This window comes from Danio rerio, chromosome 1, assembly GCF_052040795.2.
Source record: "Danio rerio strain M-AB ecotype USA chromosome 1, GRCz13ab, whole genome shotgun sequence".
Lineage (NCBI taxonomy): Eukaryota > Metazoa > Chordata > Actinopteri > Cypriniformes > Danionidae > Danio > Danio rerio.
Genome location: NC_141021.1, coordinates 24,403,298 through 24,428,676, shown reverse-complemented (window position 1 = coordinate 24,428,676; position 25,379 = coordinate 24,403,298). Strand labels below are relative to the sequence as shown.

General features: G+C 34.3%; 2 protein-coding genes across 41 annotated transcripts in view; both read left to right on the top strand.

Annotated features, from left to right (window-relative positions):
* pds5a (PDS5 cohesin associated factor A) overlaps positions 1-25,379 on the top strand; it is a 485,752-nt gene that overhangs the window by 278,955 nt on the left and 181,418 nt on the right. The gene's annotated exons all lie outside the window — the stretch shown is intronic.
* adgrl3.1 (adhesion G protein-coupled receptor L3.1) overlaps positions 1-25,379 on the top strand; it is a 209,680-nt gene that overhangs the window by 80,704 nt on the left and 103,597 nt on the right. For 31 of the 40 annotated variants that reach the window (XR_015476579.1, XR_015476578.1, XR_015476577.1 and 28 more), the window contains one exon: positions 11,424-12,230. Coding sequence is in view for 37 of the 40 variants with exons in the window: in XM_087237172.1 (XP_087093298.1) it covers positions 11,424-12,230 (807 nt within the window). In the remaining 3 variants the exon portion in view is untranslated. Of the gene's footprint in view, positions 1-1,180; positions 1,196-11,423; positions 12,231-25,379 lie in introns of all 40 variants that reach the window. The other 9 variants (XM_087237147.1, XM_087237143.1, XM_087237140.1 and 6 more) reach the window with 1 other exon arrangement.

Below are 25,379 nucleotides of genomic sequence, written 5' to 3'. Positions count from 1 at the left end.
TTGGAAAAGCCAAAATTTTTTGCTATACCGTTCCTTTGGCATTTTTTATGTTTCAAGTTTTTGAGGAATAGACAGGACACATATTTTTATGCTGAAAACATTTTGGAAGCTCTCTTTTATATGGTTTAAAAACTACAGAATATCAGTATCTCTAGCAGAAAAGATATTCAAGAGGTGCTATTTAAAATTGTAAAGAAATCAGGGTTTTTGAACCTAATGAAGAAATCAGAAGGCAATGATTCATTTAAATTATTTAGCCTGACATGTTTACTGTTCAAAAATATTATAAATGTTTCTCAGAAAAAATATATTGTGTTCAAAGGGTAAAAAATATTTAGTTTTTACCCAGACATTTAAAAAGAATATATTGTAGAGTAGTAATCCACAATACTGTGAAACCGTGATATTTTTATCCAAGGCTGCCATATTATCATAATCTTATACCGGCTCATGCCTTCTGTACATACTTGCCCCTCAACATTTTTTCCCCTCAACATTTTTGCTTATGTTTCTGGTATTTTGTAGTAAAATACCAGAAACATAAGCATTTAAAAATAATTACTTCAAAATTAGTCTTTTCAGGATGGGTGTGTTTAATTCACATTGTCAAACATCCAAGTATCATCAAGTTATGTTTACAAAGACCTTATTTTTATCATCAGTGGAAAAACATAATTCAAAAAAAGCCACAGCGAAATCTGGAGGGAACAGGCAGCGGAAAAGTCTTTTGTGTTTTGACATTACGACCGAAGCAGTCTATTGAAGTAAAACCAAATTTGACTTTTATTTATCAGCCATGAAGTTTGGCCAAGAAAGCTGCTCTGTATCTAAACCATAACACCCAAGACACATGAGAAATGTTTGTGAAACGGACCCATTTCTTTCCTTATTTTTCTGTATTTGCCCTCTAGTGTGTTTTCATGCGTTCATTTTTCTCATTAATAGTCTAATATCATACAGACACATTTTATTTGTTTTCAGAAATTATGATCACTTTGTTAATAGAATTTCCAAATGAGGCACATTTGACTACTTTTGCAATATTGTGTTAAGATCCAATGCATATTACATGCATATGGAATTGAATTACTGTGAAGTCTTTAATACAGCATCATTAATCTGTTTTTTTTTCTTTTTCTCTCTCTTTCTCTCTGCCTTTTCCACCCTTTCGTGAATGCAGAAGTGGAACAGAAAGGTAGGTCCATTACTTTAATGTAATTTAAGTGTGTAATTCACTGTCAGGCTGTTATGGTGTTATTCGATACTAATGACAGATTGGCGATCAGTAGCTCATAATGGTTTATATTGGGAATGCGAAGGAGAAACTTGATCTGAGACCAGGGCTCTAATCTCTCTGAATTAGACCTCTGTTTCTCACTGTCTCATCTCTCTTGATCTCTCTCAGTGTATCTGGTGGTTTGCCGTGTATCAAATGAACAGGGAGGTGTTGCTGCTGTTAAAACTTAAGCTGGCGATTGTGCTGACCACAAGACGTGGCAGTGTGAAACTGATGTCTTGCGATGTGTGCTTCTTGAATGGCCTGGGGTGAATCTAAACCTTAACATAATAACATTTTCTGCATAGCTGGAGATGATGCATGAACAGTTATCAGAGACACAGGGAGCCTGGATTCTGAAGAGAATGAAATGCGTGTTAAACAGCTAATTTTGAATTAACGATAACAGAACAAAAACAGTATTTTTAAATGTGCTTAGTAAGAAGCTTTTCAAGGGGCCTCAATCATGCAACATTTGTAAAAATAGGAGTAAATTATGTGTACTTGTGAAAAACAGGAGGAAACACTTTTTAAGCATTATGGGGCCGGCCTATCATACATCCGGCGCAATAAGGCGCAAGATGTGTATGGCGCAATTTGTTGCTAATTTTTAACCAGCGCAACCCTAATTTTCACGTATTGCACCACGTTGTAAATCCATTGTGCACCACTTTGTGGACTCATGGGTGTGCCAGTCTAAAAAGGAGGTGTATTAAGGTGCATTGTTAGTGCATTGACTATGAAAAACTGAAATAGACTGCATCATTGACCATCTAAAAGCAGGTCTAAAGTCCAGCGCAGAGCTTGTTAGTTACTGTATGTGGGTTTAAATGCTTACACATTGCTTAATACACACAGGATGTAGAGCAACACACGAATATCTTTACAAATGAAAAAAGTAAGGATGAAAAAAGGATTAAAATGTTACAAAAATTATTATTTTCTTCATAAATATAAAAACAACTGCCTCCATGCTTTTTTTCAGTTAATTCAGGACAATTGACATTTGTATAATGTTATTATTATTATTAGAGGTATTTATTATATGCAAATTGATATTTGTTTAATTAAAACAAGTATAGAAGTTTTTACTCATCCTGTCCTATAAGAATAGGACGTGTGTTTGGATAGAACTGCATAGTTTTTTGACCAGACTTCGTTATTATTGTTCATTTAATCATTTGCTGGAAATTAAAAGTGAATTTAGAAAAAGTTTAGCAACAAATGTTTGTGCTTAACAAACTAAATTATATTTTATAGGCTAATAGATGTATTTAGTGGAGTGCATACAACACCATTTCCTTATCCATGAAAGTTAAGTAAAGAATAAAAGTAAAGTAAAGAGAAAGTAAAAAGGCCGGAGAGGAGGCTCGTTTTTCATCATTGCACAGGTTGTTTGTCTAAATGTTTTTTGACTAGTAAAGCATTCAGTTTTTTCACTTACAAAGCCCACCGTGTAAATAGCAAATGCGCAATGACGTGACGCTACTGACTCTTAAAGGGAATGGGAGATGCGACTGTTTAATGCACGTTATACTCAACACACCCATAGCTCATTGAGTCAATAAGCACAATCCTGTATTTTTTTTTTAAAGTGAATTCAGACACACCCTTAATGCTTTTGTGCCATGCGCTTCAGACTTAGTGCCTAGATCATTAAAATAGAGCCCTGTATTCCATAGTAAATCGTTTTGTTAACACTGGGACTACCAGAATTCTATAACTGTTACAATGCCAAATTTTTGTCATGTCATATTTACAGTACAATCAAGGTTTCTACTGAGATTTGAATGTCTGTTGGTATATATGGTCATAAACCTAAAAATATTATACTTGTAATACATGTAATAGCCTATAACTTTGTACGAGTTACTTAACTGCTTCCGAATGTGAACACTAAAACTTTGTCCGGCAAGCAGGAGAGCAACTTTTTTTGCAACTCAGGAATAGGTGCCCAGCAGGGCTAACTTAAAAATACGTGGTTCCAGCGATGTCTTCCTACAGCTCATGTTGACAAGTCCACCACAGGACGCTGTATACATTTTGAGAAGCTTAAATCCTGGCCTTCATTTTCTTATATGTTCCGTTTACACGCTCTTTTCGTAAGTCCACCAGAGGCCGCTGTGGACATTTCTGCCAATCTCAAATACATTACTGAGTTACGTTTTCTCATATGTGCCATTTACACATCTGTTTCATGCACATCTGCCAGAAGCTGACTATATTATTTCACCTTATGAATGACTGACCCACACAATCCCTTCCCTAAACCCAAACTGTTTTCTAAAGCAAACAAGAAACAGAACCGAGGCACACATATTCAAAAGCAAAGGGCAAACGTAATGGATGCTGAAATGCATGTAGTCAATTTAAGCACACTGTTCATTCCTCTGTGGCGACCCCTAATAAATAAGGGACTTAGCCAAAGAAAACTGAATGATTGATCGAATGAATTTGACCACAATGGCCATTCAAGGTATAGAATAAATAATCGACTCTTTTGTGTTTTGTAATAAAAATAATTTAAATAAAATAACAAGAATAAAATATATACACATTTGACAAATGTCAGTTCACTAAACACTGTCAGAAATAAAGGTACGAGAGCTGTCACTGGGGTGGTACACATTTGTACTTAAAGGGTCCATATTGGTACCTCAAATGTATATATTTGTACCTAAAAAATTTAAAAGGGAACAATTTTGTACTTTTTAGGTACCAATATTTACCCTTAAGGTAATAATATGGACATTTTAGATACAGATGTTTACCTTTTGAAAAGGAACTACCCCAGTGACAGCTCACGTACCTTTATTTCTGAGAGTGTAGTTTTATGGGTTTTATTTTAACAAGGGCATTGAATTACAAACTTTAAAAATGGGTAAAATCACTTCCTCAGAAGATCTATTAATGAATTCTTGTCATTGGTAAATAGAGTGTGTGTGTGTGTGTGCATGCTCATTTACAATTAGCATAATCTCCACCGATTAATTACAACGACTGTATGTACATGTTCACAAACACAGTGGAATATTCTGGACTCTCTTCAAAGGTTTGACTCCAGTATATCACGTAAATGCAAAAAAGACATACTGTATGCCTAACAATAAATATTTATTTAACATGTGCATATTTAGTTAGCTCCACTGTGCTTTTTTCAGCGGAGACGATTCGATTACTAAATCATAATCCATGACAGTAACGTATTAATAGTAACTCATTTTGAAGGATATCACTGAATATGAAAATGCAGTAATCAGTGATATGAACTCCTCCTTTATTGTTCAGTCATTGTACAAGTACAGTAGGAAGTTTGGTTGGTGTATTTGTCTCATCTCTCTTCCACTGATTAAAGAATTGGGTAAAAAGTGATGATGAGTGCTATATTTTAGTTCAGTGGTTATTAGCTCTCAGCTAAAAATAAAAACAGACTAAACAAACTGGCAAAATATTAACATGTTATCAGTTTAATAAAATGAACACTAAGGATTTACACAGCATTAACTTGTTGTGGAAAGCAGGTGTACATTTTGTTTACCAGCTAACATTTTGATAAGTCATATCTTCAACATTCTTCATGAATCCAAAAATGTATATCAGAACAGCTTTTAGGATTTTTTTACTCCAAAAATGCATTTTGCATATGTTTTTGAATTGATTTTAATACTTGAATGCAAGTTGAAAATGTGTAAAAAACATAACAATCTGACAATAAGTAGGCGATAAATAAATATATAAATTAAATGAACACAAATGTACTTGAGTTTATCAAAGGCCAAAAGAAGTTCCTGGATTGAGGCATATTGTGGAAAATTAATGCTTCCAAAACAATAAAAGGAAACATCCCGTAATAGTTAAAATACCAGCCACACTTCCCATGAGGATGTCGCTCAATCTGGGAACGGGATGGTGGGAAAGGGCAGGCAGGCATTTCGTGTGAATGTTTGTGCGCTGATCCCTGTTTGTGTGTCACCATGTAAGTATATCTGCATGCTTTGCTGGAGTATCATTATAAATCAAAGAGAGAGAAAATAGTAGCTGTTCACACACACACACAAACAAGAGTTCAGTCACAAGACCATAAGATACCCACATCACAGCCTGGCCTTCAGTACTGATGGTTGCGAATCCTGATTTTAAGCCGGTCTCGACTGTGTTTTATTAGTCATTGATTTTTCACAGCACTTCAAAATGCCATTAGAATTAAAAATAGAAAACAGAAGTTCTGTTTTTGCCTGACACGTAGTGTGGCTTATTTCACCCAGCAGAATGGTAGCATCACAAGGCATAATTCTGCAGGACAAATTAAGCTTGATTTGCATAATGCCTAACAGATGATTATTTTTGTCTTCACATTTAATGTACCAGCAAAAACAGGGTGATGATTCTTAACCACCCCCCACATAAATCCTCACACCGTGTGAATTTTCCTCAGGGTTAGAGAAGTCAGAGCGACAGATTTTCTGAATCTCCTGAGGGATTCTGCAGGAGTCGTGAAGTATAAATCGGGTTACTAGTCATCAGATATGATTTAATAGATGGCCTTCTCTCTTTGGCTCAAAGCATGTAGCTTTTTGAAGACTTTGGTTGTGGATCATTGCATTTGTTAATGTGTTTTTTTTTTGTCAATAACATACAAGAGACTTCACATTAAAGTGAAAGGAAAAGAAAGTCTAGTTCAAAACACAGATGTCAAGATATGGACCTCAGTGTTCATGCTAATACTACTGTTTATAGAGATTTTTTTCAACACATTTCTAAACATAATTGCTTTATAATTACTCATCTCTGAAAACTAATTTATTTTATTTTTGTCATGATGACAGTAAATAATATTTGACTAGATATTTTTCAAGACACTTCTATACAGCATAAAGTGACATTTAAAGGCTTAACTGGGTTAATTAGGCTAATTAAGCAAGTTATTGTATAATGATGGTTTGTTCTGTAGACTGTAGAAAAAAAAGCTTAAAGAGGCTAATAATTTTGTCCCTAAAATGGTTTTTAAAAACTTAAAAACTGCTTTTATTCTAGCCAAAATAAAACAAAAAGACTTTCTCCAGAAGAAAAAATATTATCTGACATACTGTGAACATTCCCTTGCTCTGTTAAACATCATTTGGCAAATATTTAAAAAGAAAAAAAATCAAAGGGGGGCTAATAATTCTGACTTCAACTTTAAATGTGCTGCCACTTATATCTAAAAAAGTTGTTTGATTATTAGATTACAGTTTAGATTGATTATTATGTAATTGCAACTTAATCAAGATTAAAAAAGTGTATGTACTTTCAGAAGTCAGAATATTCTACAAAGATGTTAAATACAGTATAAGAGCTGGGTTATTTGGCCTAAAATCAAAATCTTGATTAATTTAACATTTTAACTCGGTTACAAGTAATGAACTACCTTTTGCCCTCATAGTTCACTGATAAGCTTTGTACAGTAAATATACTCACATATATAAGTGAGAGTTTTTAGAATGAAGGGCGCAATACTTGACTTTAAAATAATTGAAGGAAACACACACTATCTACAATCTATCTTTATTGAACATCAACTCAACACAACTGAAATTAAAACACACATTGCCAAAATAACTTGCACTATTGCTAAAATATACATTTAAATAAATTGCTATTTAATAAACTAAAACAACTTGGCATTTAGATACTAACCTTGCCTTGTTATAAAAGGGTCAAATTATCTGTTATTTAAAAAAGGAACATGGATTTTCCTTAACACAGAGTTGTAAAAGTCAGCAGCAGCTTTTTGAGATTTCCTAATATTAACACAATTGTATCACCTTGATCTTTTTGACCTTGTGTCCTCAAATATCAACATGAATTTTAATTCATAAATTAAAAACATGATCACAAAGAAGGAGAGTTCAGTAGGCCATCGTGTCAACTGATTTTGTATGTAATTTTAACAGTGGCAGATGAAGTCGGGCACTTAAGTAAAAGTACAGATACCCTAATAATATAGTAGAAATATAAAGCCCTCCTTTTTAATACAACTTTAGTTAAGGTAAAAAGTACTTGATTTTACATTTACTTAAGTCATTAAAGTAAAAGTATTGATGAATGCTTATTTTGCAAGAAAATGTTATTAACCAAAACATAAACTCATACTTAATAATTTATTCATAATTTTTTTTCCCTTCTGCTTAGTCCCTTTATTCATCAGGAGTTGCCACAGCGGAATCAACTGTTAACTTAACAGCATATTTTTTACGGATGCCCTTTCATGCTGCAACTCAGTATTGAGAAACATCCATACACATTTATTCACACATGTTATGAATTCTAATCTTGCTTGGCTCCACACAGCCACAGTAAAATAATATTAAATAAAAATAATTAGAACTCCTCTAAATTAATGAGCAGTCTAATCTCCTGTTTAAAAGAAAAAAAAAACAAAAAAAAAACAAAGATGAATAACCAAGAAAATAGCGTAAAGTCAAATTTATTTGACGTTTAGACTTCAAAAAGATATAATAAAAAGCTTGCGGAGGTAAAAGTCAAAACAACAAACAAAACGCAATAACTAAGTTTTTAAACCTCTTACCTACACATATAGGGCTCTATTTTGATGGTTTGATGGTCGCTTTCAGGGCGTGTCAGAACGCAGTTTTGCTAATTTAAGGACGGGAAAATCCGCTTTGCGCCGTTGCGCATAGTTTAAAATGGTTGAGTTTATTTTCTTAATGAGTTATTGGTGTGTTTTGAGAATAAACCAATTAGAGTCTCATCTCCCATTCCCTTTAAGAGCCAGCTGCGTCGCACCATAAGCGCATTCACTATTTACAGGACGTAAAGTAAGTCTAAGTGGAAAAAATGAGCATTTCACTAGCAAACAGTTAACAGTTTTTTTTTAATAGAAAACTGTTAAACAGAGCATCTACTGCGTGAGAATGAGAGATAATGGATGTACTTTCACTTTCGCTCTTGGGTAGGGAAACCTTTACGCATAGACATCAATTAGTCTATAAATAAATGATTGCGTTTTTTAAGCGCAAATATTCGTTTCTAAACTATTTCTAAATTCAGTTCTAATTTCCAGCAAATGAATAAATGAACAATAGAAACGAAGTGTGCTTAAAAACCTGAGTTATATCATATGGTCTAAAACCTGACAGGTGGGCAAATCTAAGCTTGTTTTAATAAAACAAATATAAATATGGATATAATAAATAATACTACTAATAATAATAACATTATACAAAAGCAAATTGTTATGAATGAACTGAAAAAGCCTCTCGAGATGAAGAAGACATAAAGCAATGGTTTTTCATATTTATGTATAGGCTAGAAAATAATATGTTTTGTAATATTTGAATCCTTTATATTTATATCCTATATCTATTCTTATTATATCCTATATTTATCCTTAATATTTAATTTTTTTCAAATGTAAAGATATTTGCCTATTGCTCTCTTGTGCATATTAAGCAGTGCGTAAGCGAGGCGCAACTCTGCGCTGGAGTTTAGACCGGGTATTCTTTGGTCTAATGAAAAATCTATTTTAGTTTCTCAAAATAGCAACGCGCCAGCAGTGCGCTTTAGAACGCCTTCCTTTTTAGACCAGAACGCCTAATGCATTTGCTATTTAAACAGCGTAGCGCAACGCCTCAAAACTACCCTTGCGCCAAGCTGAAACTACCAAAAGACTATTGCGCCGCGCCTTGCGCCACACTGCGCCGGGTGTATGATAGGACCCATAATGTAACAAATAAAATCACATTCACTTAACTCCCTACTAACCACAAAAACATGAGAAAAATGTAATAAAACAAAAAGGCACCCTCCTCAGCAATATGTGTCTTTGTATAGATCTCAAAGTAATCACTCAGAGTTTACTTTCAACAATTTAACTGAGTAAATACAACACAGTTTCTACTTCACAACACAAACAACACAAGCCGGCAGAGAGGAGACTCTCCAAACAACGTTCCAGTCCGGTTTCGTCTTCACAAACAAGACGGCGGCCTCCACGTGTGGAAACTCATTCACTGAATAAATTCCAGCATGTGCGATTATGCTACCCACTGCACCACCGTGTTGCCACTGCTTTAATAATCACAAAGATTATTCATGATACTTCAAGTGAAAACATTCTCATGCTGAACCCTATTCAAATCAGTTTGTAAAATCAGTGAAACATTTACTGAAAAATCACTCTGAACAGATCATTTGAATCATTGAGCAGTTTACTGGAGACTCTGAATGAATCATTTGAATCAGTGAGCTCATGACTTGACAAAGTTGGTGAGTCGTGAACAGATGTCAGTTCAGTTTACAAATTAATTAATCAGTGCAATGTGTGAAATAGTTTAACATGTTAACTGATCAAATTAAGCTTGTTCAAGGATTAAACACCACTATCTGTTTCTCTCCACTTTATTTTCTCCACTTCAAATTAACTTTTTACTCAGCTACACTCACTCAGCTAAACAAATTTTTTGTTGTGGAACATAGTGGAGAAAGGTTTGCTTAAATAAATAAATAAAAAAACATGATAAAGTTAAAATACTTAAGTACATTAGTGAAATAAAAATACTTTGGGTAACACTTTATTTTGATGGTCCATTTGAGTATTAGTAGACTGTCTGCTTAATAGCTGTTGATACTGCTGGTAAACACACATTTAACTGACTATAAGAAAACTTGCAAGTACATGTCAACTTGCACTAACCCTAACCCCAACCCTAACCCCAACCCTAACCTCAATCTAAAGTATACTTATAATCTTATGAAAATTAGTTGGCATGTGGATACAGTGTAACTTAAATTTAACAAAAGGAACATCCAAATAAACCGGGACCATACTTTGTCTTAATCCACCAATGAATTAAAACTCTTTCCCCTCAAGTGTTATTTATTTATTTATATATTTATTTTTTGGTTGCCAGTTCAAGCAACGTTGATCATTTTAATAATACTTTAATGGCAGGCAGTATATTTTGCTTAATAGATATCTAAACATGCTGTAAAACATGATGATCAGAAATAGATCATGTAAAATCCGTCAGCACTCTTAAGCTTCTTTGTTTGTTAATGTATGCCAGTTTTTGTGATATTTATAATCTCGTTAGATTACATACAATTAAGAAATGCTTCTTCCAATGCTTCACTTTTTTTGATTGAGTGACTTTGTACTATTTGAGAAGATAATAGTGCAAGGGGCTGTTTACACATTGCATCTAAAACTGCATAGAAAATGCGTGGTGAATCAATTCTTTCACCAATTTCAATGTTCTTCGCCAGGTCGTGCTCATGTGACATGTTTTGTAGCTATGCAAGCATCAACCTTGCTCTCTGAGGATTCAACACTGACAAACAATTTCTGTGGCTCTGATACAAGTTTTATTTATAAAGGAAACTAAAATGTGCTGCAGTGTTTGGGTGCTCTGCGTTTGACAGTATGTACTACTAATTACATTTGGTCTACTGTTACAGTATAACTGAAATGTGTGAATTCCATACATAATACAAAGCTGATTGGTTGGTTCTTGTCACATAACTCATGGTTCACTTGCGGTAATCTGATAAGTTGATATGTTTTTACCAGACTGTGCTGTAAGTGCATCTGGAAGAAGGGAGTGCATGTCAAGAGCGCATAACTCCCTATTTGTATGCGCATACAGCACATGCTGTGCATCTCTATTTAAAAGGACAAACTTGCATGCAAAAAGGATGTGATATCACCAACCTGATTTTATCAAGTAGGACATGTTCCTGATGTAACATCTATGTTGATCCTGGAACAACATTCCAATCAGTCAATCAGAATTAAGGGATACATTTACTGTTTATGTTTACAGTTAGGTTTATGGACTTCTACATGTTTGTTATCCAACTGATTTTGGAAACAATTTACAGTTATGGTTGGGTTTAGGGGTAGGGAATAGGTATGGATTACATTTTTTAACAAAAATGATGTTCCAGGATCAACGTAGATGTTAATCCTGGATCGCATCGTACTTGGCAAAATCATGACGTGCGATGTGATATGTGAATGGCCCCTAACAATGCCCTCTACCATAAAGCAGTGTCTGCTTCTGTCCATGACAGTGAAAGAATAAACTAATTAGTTTTAGATTCTATTTAAATGTGTGAGACCTCACTGTGTCTCTTCGCTTTTCAGTCTTTCTCTGCCCAGGTGTATTGAGAGGCGTGTACCAGAGTGAACATCTCTTCGAATCAGACCACCAGGCTGGATCATGGTGTAAGGACCCCTTACAGTCATCCAATAAGATCTACTACATGCCCTGGACACCGTATCGCACAGACACACTGACTGAGTATTCATCTAAGGAGGACTTTATTGCAGGTCGCCCTACCACCACATACAAACTGCCCCATCGGGTGGACGGCACTGGGTTTGTGGTGTATGATGGCGCGCTTTTCTTCAACAAGGAACGTACACGCAACATTGTTAAATTCGACTTGCGAACTCGTATCAAGAGTGGTGAGGCAATTATCGCTAACGCTAATTACCATGACACCTCGCCATATCGCTGGGGTGGAAAGTCTGACATTGATCTCGCAGTGGATGAAAATGGACTATGGGTGATTTATGCCACCGAACAGAACAATGGCAGAATCGTGGTCAGTCAGCTCAACCCCTACACACTCAGAGTGGAGGGCTCATGGGATACATCATACGATAAGAGATCAGCTTCCAATGCCTTCATGATCTGCGGAATCCTTTATGTCGTGAAGAGTGTTTACGAAGATGACGATAATGAAGCTCTAGGGAATAAAATTGACTACATGTACAACACAGAGAAGAGCCGTGAAACGCATCTTAGCATCCCATTTCCAAATTCCTACCAATACATCGCAGCCGTGGACTACAATCCCAGAGACAACTTGCTGTATGTGTGGAACAACTACCATGTCGTCATATATTCTCTCGACTTTGGAAACAATGACAACAGACTGGGCTTTGGTGAGTTACCTTTCGATTTAAACTCATTAATGCTACGTATTTTTTAGCATGATAGTTATTGATTCACTGGTAATTATGGGTGTATTCAAACCTGTCTTGTTTTGTTCCATTGAATCAAACTAAAGTTCGTTTCCCTCTTTGATACTGATCTTTGGGTAGGTGTGAATACAGCAATCACACTCTCACAAAACAAATGAACCAAGACCCAGTAAAATAGGTGCTCTTGGTCTTCTTCCAAACAAACTCTGGTATAGTTTGTTTAATGCAGGGGTGGCCAAACTTTTTCGTTTGAAGGGCCAAAATCCAAATATAATTACCAAAACTATATTACATTAATGTTGCCATAGGTGATTTCCTAATTAATTTGCTAATATTTCAAAAGGATTAGAAAATATTACTTTAAATTGTTTTATCTAATGCAGTATAACTTTTAAAGCTATAACATATTGCAATAAAAACATAAACAATCACATTTATTGAGATTGTATTCAATGCTGAATACAATAGTCAAGCAGAATCTGCCTTTGACTTGATTTGCTCACCAAAGTCTCTGCACTGTCAGGTGACAGTATGTACATTTAAAAACAGTTTGATTAAATTACACCATTTAATTTAAACAATTAATTTCAGTTATCTTTTAACAAACAAACAAACAAACAAACAAACAAACAAACAAACAAAGGGTTACATTCAGTTTGAATTGACAATCTCTAAACCATCCCCCAGATGGCATAGTGGGCCAAATCAAAGGTTACCACAGGCCAACTTTGGCCTGCAGGCCCTAGTTTGGGCATCTCTGGATTAATGTTTCTATAGTTTGTTTAATGTTAAAAACGTCAGAAATCCCTGCACCTTTTGAGTTTTCCCAGAATTTCTGTTGCATTATGGGAAAGAATTGTATTATATTTGCTTGCCATTTGAAAATGATTAGCAGTTTGACCTGGAGCTCTTCCTTGTAGTGACATCATATATAACATTGATTGACTTATCTGATGTTCATAACTGACATCATATAATGCTTGTAGCTGATAATACAATTTCAGATGAATAATAACAAATGCACCACGAACACCCTTTACGATTAGCTTGTTTTCGCACATTTCTTCCTTTTGCTCCTTGCTCTGGTTCACTTGCAAAAAGGGAAGTGTGAAAGCCAACAGTGCCAAAACAAATAAACTCTGTGCTTGGTCCAGACCAAACTGAGTGAACTAAAGGACTTTGGTGTCAATATCCCCCAAGTCAAACACACAGGATTAAACAGGATTTACTATGAAATTAGTTAGAAGAACTCTTAAAAATTCCAAACAGTCCTGGGATGATTGAATGTACTATCTGTGAACATCATCTCATATCGCTCTACTTAACTCTCACAACTCCACTTACAACAAACAATACCAGCCGAACTGAGGTAACCTACTGCTGGTTCACCTAATGCTGGGTTTAAACGACACAATAATTTTGTCTGTTGTGGCAGCCACTGTGCCAATTTTTACTCCTAAAATCTTGAAGAGTCACAAATTACAAGTTGCTTCCTGACTAATCATGTGCTGTCTTTATCAACATGCATTTTGTCATCAAGAAGACATAACTAGGGTGGCCACCTGCTTACTGTTGTGTTTCAGGACAGCAGATGTCATTTAGTAGGACAATAAAAAAATGCTTGAACTAAATATCATTGTCATGTCACGATATTAAACTAAAGCACTTAGCTATCACTTATCAATTAATAATTTATTTTTTCAATTAGTAATATAATTTTATTCAACCAGCAAGAATTTTTTTTACCGAAAATGACAAAGACTTCTGCCAAAAGATTAGAAGATGATGTACAAGAGGCATTATTATGCACATGCATATATTTACATTTGAACAAAACGTTTAGTCAAATTGTACGGAAACACTCTAGGGATGCAACGATTATAGATTTTGTTCTCCGATTATAGTCTGAGGAATAATCACGGTTTCACAGTTTTCCTATTGTTATGCTTTCATTAATTTCAAAACACTACTAGTTTAGAAAATCACATGTAAACATGTAAACTCCTTATATTTTTAACGTGTTATTTGTTGCTAATCAGTAACTAAATAATACAGCGCAAAATAATAATTAAATAATTAATATCCAATTTTTCTTTGGACTTAAAACAAGTGAAAAAAGTCATATGCCATTTAAACATAAGTAATAATTTTACACTGAAAATAAATGACAGAACAATTACGAAATAAATAATTCAATTAAAATAAGAATAAATAAAATAGTATTTGTCTAATGTAAATCTAAGCGTCTACTGTAAGTAGCTCGCTTTTAAAGAAAACAAATGTAGTCAAAGGCTGCTGAACCTCTGTCTAAAGGCACTTTTGATCAACTATATTACAGGATTGTTTGGTATTTTCATCTTTTTTTCCTCTTTGGAGTAAAAATGTGTATATTACAGACAAAGTATGAAGCTGGTCGGTCAGTTCTTGACACGTGACTCATGGTGCACTTGTGCCATTCTTTCAACTAGGTGTGCCTGGAAAGCTCCCAATATCCACGCACAAGTCGCATGCCTCCATTGGAAATAACAAACTTGCCAAGCAAAAGATGCTTCAGGTGAACGGCTCTTAGTTAATAGCCTCAGCCATAGTTAATCCAGTGTGCTTGGGTATTAGCTTTGGTGTACAAGCTCGGAACATCAAACTAGTGCACAGTTAGAATAACTTAGTCGCAGCAATTTTGTTCCATGTAGAAACGTGGTGTTGAGAAGCCTTTACAATTAATCAACCGTGGTGGATTAAACCGTGGTTAATAGTGAAATCGGTTAATTGTTGCATCCCTTAAACCCACATACAAACACTGTCTATATATACAGTTGAAGTCAATTATTAGCCCCCCTTTGAATTTTTTTCTTTTTTTTAAATATTTCCCAAATGCTGTTTTACAAAGCAAGGAAATTTTCACAGTATGTCTGATAATATTTTTTTTCTTCTGGAGAAAGTTTTATTTGTTTTATTTCGGCTAGAATAAGTAGTTTTTTAAATTTTTTAAAAACCATTTTAAGGTCAAAATTATTAGCCCTTTTAAGCTATATATGCATTCAATAGTCAACAGAACAAACCATTGTTATACAATAACTTGCTTAATTACCCTAACCTGCCTAGTTGAACTAATTAATCTAGTTAAGCCTAAAAAATCTTCTTTCCGTTAAACAGAAATTGGGGTAAAAATTAAACAGGGAGGCTAATAATCCATGGGCTGATAATTCTGACTTATTATATATATAACCCCTGAAATTATTTTATTATTTACTCAGCATCATGTCAGTGCACATAAAAAATCATGACATTTAAATGAACCAGTTGTTTTATTTTTTACAGTGTTTGTAAATATCCAGAAATTACAAGACAAATTTCACAAAAGCACCACGAAAGAGATCAGTACACTTTTTGTGCTCTATTTCTTCTCTTTGGAGGTTTTACAATAGTTTTTTATGGAAAAGGATCAGTTCAAAATGAAGTTTGTATACTCATTATATAGTAATGTTCCCCTCTAGTTAGTTGTTTAATCGAGAACTGCCTCAACCATCGAGTGAGCTGAATTTGAGAACAGCACCTGGACCACGTAGTTCTGTTGAGCAAGTTCTTTTTAAAGAACCAGTTGATCTCATGTAGGATCAGGCTGAGCGTGATTTGTTCATCAAACAGATTCATTTGTAGGGGATCTCGAGTTAAGCGCTTACCGTCAGCGAATCAGTAAGTAATGGCTCAAATGCTGGTCTGTTTGTCACACAAATCTCAGTAGGAAGCCTGTAGTGCAAGAACAATACTTTTATTGTGATTTTTGCTTGAGGATGAGCAAATAATGGCAGATTTTTCATTTGTGGTTTGAGTTATACCTTAAAATGTGTGCTGTCAGGGGTGAAATTTATTGCACCCCACACAGTTAGAATATTTTACAAGTATTGTACCGCTTTGTGATTGTCAGTCACAAATCTACCTTGAAGAACCAAACTGGCAGAGTTAGAAAGCCTTGTCATTTTCTCTCACTCATACAAGTATTCATGTCAATGATAAAAGAGACCTTCAGGATTTTTCCCCCGACTTCCATTTTCAGAGAATGTTATTGTATAGGTTATCACAGTCCATTAGTCAGGTTATTTTTCACTTTGCTTTATTCCTCCTTCAGATTTGGAGTTCAGGCACACTACTTACGCTGTATTGTGTTGCAATTTTAGTCAGCTTGCCAGCTCAGCTGAAATGCAGCTGAATTAATCATTATCTACAGTGTAAACTAACAGTTATTATCTCCAGCATCTACTGACATCCCCATTAGAGTAGAGTAAAGTGTATCTCTTTGCCCTTAACTGGGTCCAAATTGAGCATATTGTGTGAGATTTGCTTAATAAATTGCGAATAGATTCTCGCTTGTGCTGTCAGTTCATTAAAGAACAGCACACACAACATGCAAATACTAAATACAACTAATACACATTTCATCTCTGTTTGTAGGCTTCAGAAACACACACATTGGTTCTTGCAGGACGATATATTTTGAAAACAGATCTTCAAATGTGTTAATAGCTTCTCTTTTTTTTAGATTTAAATACAGGTGTAAATGTATGTAGGTGTTTGTTATTAAATTGCTGTGCCTGCATTCAGTGTTTTATTAACATACTGCACATGAAACTGTAAGCCAGCTAAGCTAATGCATATCAGAGGCAGTCTAGTGGTCATATAAAAAAAGAAATATTGCTATAACAACACCATCTTTGTGTAGTTCAGCTTTTAATTAAGTGTTATGTTGGTTTAATTAGTTTTTTATTTTGTCTGTGTTTAAGCTTTAAAAAAGAAAAATAGAAAAAAGACATGTCTACTGTCATTTTAAAGATTTAACTTTGCACAATTCTGTCAATAAATTGGTGATCAAAATGGAGATTAGGGTTAAGAAAGGCAGTATGCAAGTAGTTCTGACATGATATTATTTTTTTATGTTTTATTTTTGACATAAATGCAACAACAACAGCAGGAACAGACATGTGAATTGAATTATGTGGACGTATTCGACAAATGAATGGAACTGTTTTATTCAAAGTTTATGGCCCATTTCCACTGAGTGGTATGGTACAGTTTGGTTCGGTTCGGTACACCATTATGGCCGTTTTCACTGTCAAAAGTTACCAAAAAGCGAACCATACCTTACCACTTTTTGGGTGCCTTTTCAAAAGGGTACCTAGCACAACAAAGTGTACCAAAAGGCGGAGGCAGATCCATAGCTTAACGCTATACAATTACTGAGATACGTAATTAGCTCGTGCACAAGCCAGGAGAATGAAAACAAAGGAAACACCATTTTTAAATACACAGTAGAGAAATTACACTGTAATAATACATACAGTTGAGGTCAGAATTATTAACCCCCCCTGAATTATTAGTTCCTGTTTATTTTTTTCCCCAATTTCTGTTTAACGGAAAAAAGATTTTTTCAACACGTTTATAAACAAAATAGTTTTAATTTAAGTTTTTACTCACTTCTATTACTGATTTATTTTATCGCGCACAGGACAGTTGGTAGTATTGTACACTAGTAGTGCACATTGGAATGTTATTAAAAACGAAACTATTCAGATGGCGCTCTGTGGCGTGGCAGAAATAAATACAATGTCCTGAGTCGTAGCTGGGCACCACGGACAGCTGCCGACTTGCGGCGCCGGTGTGCATACCCTGATAGAAATCTATGTTTAGAATTCTAAAATGCATGGTGCTGCGTGGTGTGGCGTGGTGCGGCACATTCAGTGTACTACCCCCTTAAAGCGCCAGCAATGTCACGTTCTTGAAATAGCTCAACTGAAATAATGAACTTCTTGAGCTGATGATAATAACGTGTGCGTGATTATTGAAGTGCTTCTGACAACCTTTCAGAAATGGACAAACGCGAGAGTGAATCGCGAAAAAACAAAGCAGAAGCCTGACAAAACAAAGAAGCAAATGACTTTTTTTCAGTAACTTAAAGCATGACCAAGCTGCCATGTTTACTATTATCATCACCTTTTGGAGTATTATGAACTGGGAATGACGGAATTACTTTCTAACAGAGGTTACATGTGCTGGTGAAGATTAAATATACAGATGAGAGGTTTGTACTGACTGTGGGCTACATGTTGAGTGTTTTTTAACCCAAATAAGGACTAAATGTATGGTGTGTATAGTTTTACTGTAATTGGTAACATATCAGAGAGGGTGTATGTGTTCATATACAGTATGCTGCATTTATTTATTTATTTTATATAATTGCAGAAGTTACATCAGGCTATTTCACACTCATTGATCTGCAGTTATAATCAAATCATGTTCATAGAAAGGTTAGTAATGAACATTTACACAGAAGCATTATTACCCTTTTGGCAGTGGAAATGCAAGCCTGATAAAGGGGACTCATACAGACCTGTACCGTACCGGACCATGGAAACAGCCATTAAATTGAGGTTTATAAATAGTTTACATACACTCTTTAAAACAGTGGGTTACAAAGTGTCATTTAAATAGAATGAATGCTTAGTTTGTCCATATTTGACCCAACAACAAAAAAACAGCATTTTTTGGAGTGCATGTCAATGAAAAATGTTAATAATTAAGGATTTTTTTGTGTCATGATTTTGAAATTAATAATTTATTCTCAGCCAGTTTCCCCATTTAACTAAAAAAGTGTCTTTGTGGCAGAAAACAAATGTTAAACAGTTAATAAATAAATAATTTTGATCATATTTCGAACAAACATGCTAGTTCATGCAGTCCCTGTAAGCTGCAACATGTGTGGATACAAACCCTCAAAAATATCATATCAGTCATAGTTAAATTGCCTTTAATACACTGACAGCAACGATTGTGGATTTTATGGACTGCCTGACAAAATATTGCTTTCATAGCCATTAGTTATTGTTGCAAAAAATCTCTCTAGTAAGTTGGAATTATCTCCAGTCCCTGTTGTAGCATGTTGGTTCACTCTGCAGTCATTGTGTCAATGCCCCAGGGCAGCTATCTTTAAGTCACGCAACTACACCTCCAATCTACTGGAAAGGGAAAAGACTGAAATGTCAAAATCGATGTGCCATTCTGATAACATATGTCATGTTTACAATAAAACCCGACAGCAATGTTTAAATCAGGCTGCATTATTTTCCTTTCTAATGTATAGTCTGAGCAAAAAGAGCAAGCAATAGTTTTGGAACAAGCCAATTACTTCTTGTTGAAATGCGGTGCTGTATTTTATACAGTAGCCAGTATACAGTTCTGTTGTTTAAGCAATAGTATAACGACCATGTATTATTATCAATGGTCTCCACCAATCCACTTGAACAGTGAATTCAAGTTTGCAGAGGAAAAGTGCTGATAAAACACTCACTGTCATGAATCGGCCTTCAGAGATTTCAGACCTGGATATAATCGAGACAGTATGGAATCACATGGACAGGAAAATACATAGAGTGTCAAGAACTAAAGATGGACTTGCATGGGGGAGTGCTGAAAGAAGCCTGATGTACTTCTGAAAAGTTGTTCAAGAGTGTGCTTACTGCCAAGGGGACTCGCACTAAATACCAATTTGCCAAAAGAAGACATTTTGTTTTGAAAACGCTGCTTTTGAAGTTTTGTGTATATATTCTTCCCGTACTTTCTGTTTGTATCTTAATGAAGAGAGCAAAACATAAATATGGATGGTCATTAAAAGTTTGCTGGAACACCATGCTGATTTTGGTTTCGCATAGAAAGTTTTTTCTTTTATCTACTAGACTTTAGTTTCAATGGTTTATTATCTCGCTCTGCTTTAGATTGCGTACCATATTATTTTGGTTTTATAACAACAACTGCACTAACTGTGACTAATTTGATATTTTTACCAGAACCAAAGACACTATAGGGCTTGCACTTAGGCCCAATCCTAATTTTATTTTTGAATAGAGTGTGATGGGGAAGGGCTTCAAAATTTACCCCTTAGAAATGGGACACCACTACAACACCAGTAAATGTCATCATATGTCGTTGCAAGCTCTTACTTCATATAAGTTCGACAATGGTGACTGATAAAGGAATTCCAGTTGTGTTATTTTTTGGTATTTATCTTCAGGAAATCACTGAAGGCATATATTATGTTATCATAATGATATAATGTGGCAGTAAGAGCGAAACTGTACTGTGAATTTACACCGTGGCCGTATTCATCTATGCAAACACATGTAAACAACATTAACATTATAGCAGACACTGTAAAAAACCATTGACAGCCACTAGACTTTTCTGACTGGGTATACGAGTGCCATTGAGTGACAGAATGTTGTGGGACTGCTATACAGGAGTTATTATTATGGATTATAGACAGCGAAATTTTGTGTTTTTTAATATAGCTTTTTTTTTTTTTTTTTTAAAGCATGATGGTAAAACACAAACGGCATTATAAATGTATTAAAACATATGCTTGTTTGTTGTAAAAATCTGTAATAGTGACAAGCTAAAGAGAGTTGGGAAACTTCAAGCTAAAGAGAATTGGGAACACCTACCCCTTCATGTGAACGAGCAAAATGAGGGGTAAGGGGAAGGGCTAAGGGTTAGAATTGGGATTGGGCCATATTATCCACCTTTGATAAAAAAAAAAGAGCTATTGTAAAAAAAAAAAAAATACAAACACATACAAAGTTTTGTATGTGTGCTGCATGTCCCTGAACAAAGAGTGTTTCTCGTGGAAGAGTTTAAGTGCTTGAGAAGCTCTGCCATTCAGGTCAGCTGGGAGGACATTGAAGGATTCAGATCTACAGGAACAGTAAAGAGAGAAGATGAAAAGATTGAAAGAGATTAGATTTGCCCGGTTATGTGCTTTTCATTCCTCTTTGTACCTCTGACTTTCTCTTGCTACGTGTCAGCTTTCTTTTTCTCCTTATGGGTCTCTCGCTGTCACTCTCGGCTACCGTTTTTTATTTTTTTTGCACACAATTTTATCATGAATGTCTGCATGTTTTTCCACTAACATATAAAATCCAGTTTAACCAGCCATTTTAACAAATATATTTTTGCTATAAGGATTTGGACTAATTTTCGCACATTATTTGCCTCGGCAGACAAATAGTACTTTCCATTTTAAACGTTTATCCTCCCCAGTTGATACTTTTTTATGTACAGTTATTGACCGAGAGCTGCGACCGTTATTTTGTTTGTATTGTGACGCAGTTCCTAGAGAAAGGCAATATAATAAGAAAACAGTGGGTGTGGCTTTTTTTTTCTTTTGTGAGCTGATTGGATGTGGTAAAGTTTGCATCTCATACAGAAATATCTGGAAGAGGGTGTGGGGAGATTAATTACAACTTATCAGACTCCTCCTCCTCACCTTTTCTGTTTGTTGTCAAAACTGACAGTTGGAGCAGGTGATTAAATATGTTAGCCACGCCCATTTGCTAAAATATATGTAATCTGACAATTTAACTGAAAACAAACATGAAGTGCATTTTCAGATTTCAATTAAAGATTAGAAGCACAAACATTTTTTTAATGACATGCACAGATGAATTGTTCACCACAAAACTAGCAATGTGAGCCAAAAAAATCATTAGTTTTGATTTCTGTGGGACTTTGTGTTTGTAAGCACCACTAAGTCTTTTTTTGCAAAACTAGCAGCATATAAACAAAAGCTTGAATCTTTTGAGGTTAATACTGTGATTTGCAAAGTGATAGGGAAGAGATTGGAATACCTGTTAAGTCGGTTTCACACCACAAGTGTGAAACATTGTAACTGTCGCCACTGCAGCTGCAGACATGCAAGAGTGTTCATTCTGGAAGCATGTGTGCTTTATAACAACAGGGCTTTCAGATATATGTGACCCAGAACCACAAAGCCAGTCATAAGTGTACAATTTTGTATAATGAGATATGAAAGCTGAATAAATAATCTTTCTGTTGATGTATATTTTATCAGAATAGGACAATAGTTGTCAGCGATATGACTATTTAAAAATCAAAGTACTGAGAAAATTGCTATTTAATTTGTCAAAATGAAGTGCTTAGCAATGCACAATAATCACCAAAAATTGGATTTTAATATATTTACAGTATGACATTTACAAATTATCCTCATAGAACCTGAGCTTTAGTTAATATTCTAATGATCGAAATAAGACAGAAATATTTCAGTATTTTATTCTAAAGATAGAAATAATGTGATATTTTAGTATCAGCCTCCATAATCATCCACGTGTCGTTTATTGCTGCATATATTTTGTCTCAAATAAAAGAATGATAATTAAATAAACAAAAATGAGAATTAAAAATATTAAATGGGCAGATCGTCTTTAAATAATTTTGCTACTTCATTTTTTTTTGTTTTTGACATGCTCCAAATCTTGTTAAAGCACAGTACGCTTCAACTGTGTAGTTTTAGCACCCTTTTGTGTGAAATCCTTTTTTCTTTTTTTCATTAAAACTGTGCTTTCCTTTTAATTGTGCTCGAGGAGCAGCAAAAAATAGACTCACTTCATAAACAACATTAATTCAAATCTTCATGGTAAATTACTAATTAGCTATAGCACATTACTATTCCTTCTAAAAGTAGCCCTCATTATACTGGTGTGTATGTCCAGCAACATGCAGTATGGTTTGCTAGGCTGTAGCTTTCACCACTGTGGTAACCCTACAAAAAGTCAGCATTTCAGAAATCCCTAAGTGGCATGATTAAGCGGCATAACATTAAGTGCATGTTTTCTACAGTAAGTACACAATAACAATTCATTTTCACTGGGGATGTATGACTAGGAATTATTTTATAAGCCAATGTTTTCTCTGTCTCTTTCACAAACACACACACGCACGCACGCACACACACACACAAACACACACACACACACACACACACACACATATATATATATATATATATATATATATATATATATATATATATATATATATATATATATATATATATATATATATATATATATATATAAATGCTTTCTTGTGTGTTTTTAGGAAGGAGTTACTTTACAAGTGTCAGGTTTGCGATTTTTCTCTTCTCTTTATAAGTTGTAGTCTCTAACCATGAATTAAAATCAGCCTTGTGATTTTGACACCAATTAATTCCTAAACAGAGTATGTGTAACACAGCAGCTCTTGATTGAATCAAATTTCTTATGGGGCAGACACGAAGACCCAAGGGTACGCTGCAATATTGTAAAGAAAAAGAATTAATAAAGCAGATCCTGATTTAATCTATTTGATTATAGATTCTGACTAATAAATCAAATCAGACTCAGGATTTTATTTCACAATGTCATTTTTTTCATGTATTTTAATTAAATTTTACTAGTCTAGCTTACAGTGCCCCCATGTGAGTCAGTTGTGTTGTCGGACAGGGATTAGGGGAGGCTGTTAGTGCAGCAGAGGCAGCTATACAAGCAATAACTTAACTTAGTGAAAGATACAGTATGGTACATGGAGTTATTCTATACCCATGTACAATCCAGGAATCCAAAACAATGAGTCTAAATCACTGTACAGGAAACAATTCACTTGCTCTAGTATTCTTAGTAGGCAGCTAAGTCACTGCAGACTCATAATCAATCCGCAAGGCACATCAGCATAATTTTCCATTTTGGACCAATGTGTTCTGGTTATGTTGTATGTATCATAATATCAAAGTCATTTATTATATTCATTTTCATACAGAGCAAGTTAGGAACCAGTTATAGTTCAGTTTACTACAATCAAATTTTATAAACTAAAATAAACATTTTTTTTAACCTACATTTATGTAGTTTTTCTTTTTATTTAAATATAACTATTTCTTTTTATGGTAGACACATTAAACATTTAGCTTGCAAAATTTAAATTCTGTCATTGTTTACTCAACAACAGAAGGGATTTGTATCCAAATCTGAGAGATTTCTCTTTCCTCATTGTTATCCACAATGCTCAAAAAAGGTGCATCAAGAAGTTTCTGCAGAGACAAACATTGTTTTATAAGATTATCAGATTGAATGTTTTTTGCATATACTGTAAGCATTATATAATCATGTAAACACTGGTTTTGTTTATGCAATGTTAGTAATCGAACTGACAGCTCAGTTGTGCCTATAAACCTGCATTTAAAGATCTTAATTGATCTGGGGTGCATTTCCGAAAACCATCGTTAGATAACTATTGTCGCAAATTCTGTCGTTACAAACATAGTTAGTTGATTTGGCATTTCCCAAATCTATCATTCATACAAACATTCGCAAACTGCGTCACAAGCTTGTATGCTTGCAACTACACCTGGAGCTGTAGTTAGAAACAATTCTTGGCTATGTTCTATTCCCAGTTATCCCCTCTATATGCCCTATTTGTTTAGACCATTCCAACATTTAAACTTGGAATTATTTTTAAAAAAAGCATTAAAGTCATCACTCTTGGGTGGAATTTGCTTTCAAAGTATTTTTACTGTTCAGTTTTGTGCTCCCTTTGAAAACATTGATGTCATTTTGAACACATTTTGTAGCTCATGATGAAACCTATAGGTGACCTAATATTTAAAAGTGGAAATTATCCACTTTAAATAATTAAGTCTTCAAAACTTGAAAACAAAAACATATTAGCTAGTAGTATGTGTTAGTAGCTTATTTATTAAGTATTTGTACTGTATATGAAAAAGGCCATGTTGGTCAGCACATTTCTGCTGTGGTTTGCATGAGTCAAATTGTGAAAGTAGGCTTAAAAATTATAATAAATAAACAATATCCTACTTAATAATAATAATAATAATAATAAAATTATAATCATCATCATCATCATCAACACCACCATCATCATTAATATTATTATTAAAGTAGGATTTTTCTTAATTTCCTTATAAATAATAAATATTAAATTTCATTTTATAATAAATAATCTCATTAATTATTTAGCTATATGGTTTATATATGATATTAGATTACGTGTAAGCTTTTAGTGATTTTATGTTTTATAATAGAATATGTAATGTTCTCAATATTTGTAAAGGAAACACAGGTCCTATACATGTATGTTCCATTTACATAAATTTCATTTAATATAGAAAACGAGTGCATGTTTTTACCAAAAATAATATTGGATTTTTTAAAGAGTGTGTGTGTGTGTGTGTGTGTGTAAAACAATATAATTTGCACAAAAAAATGATGG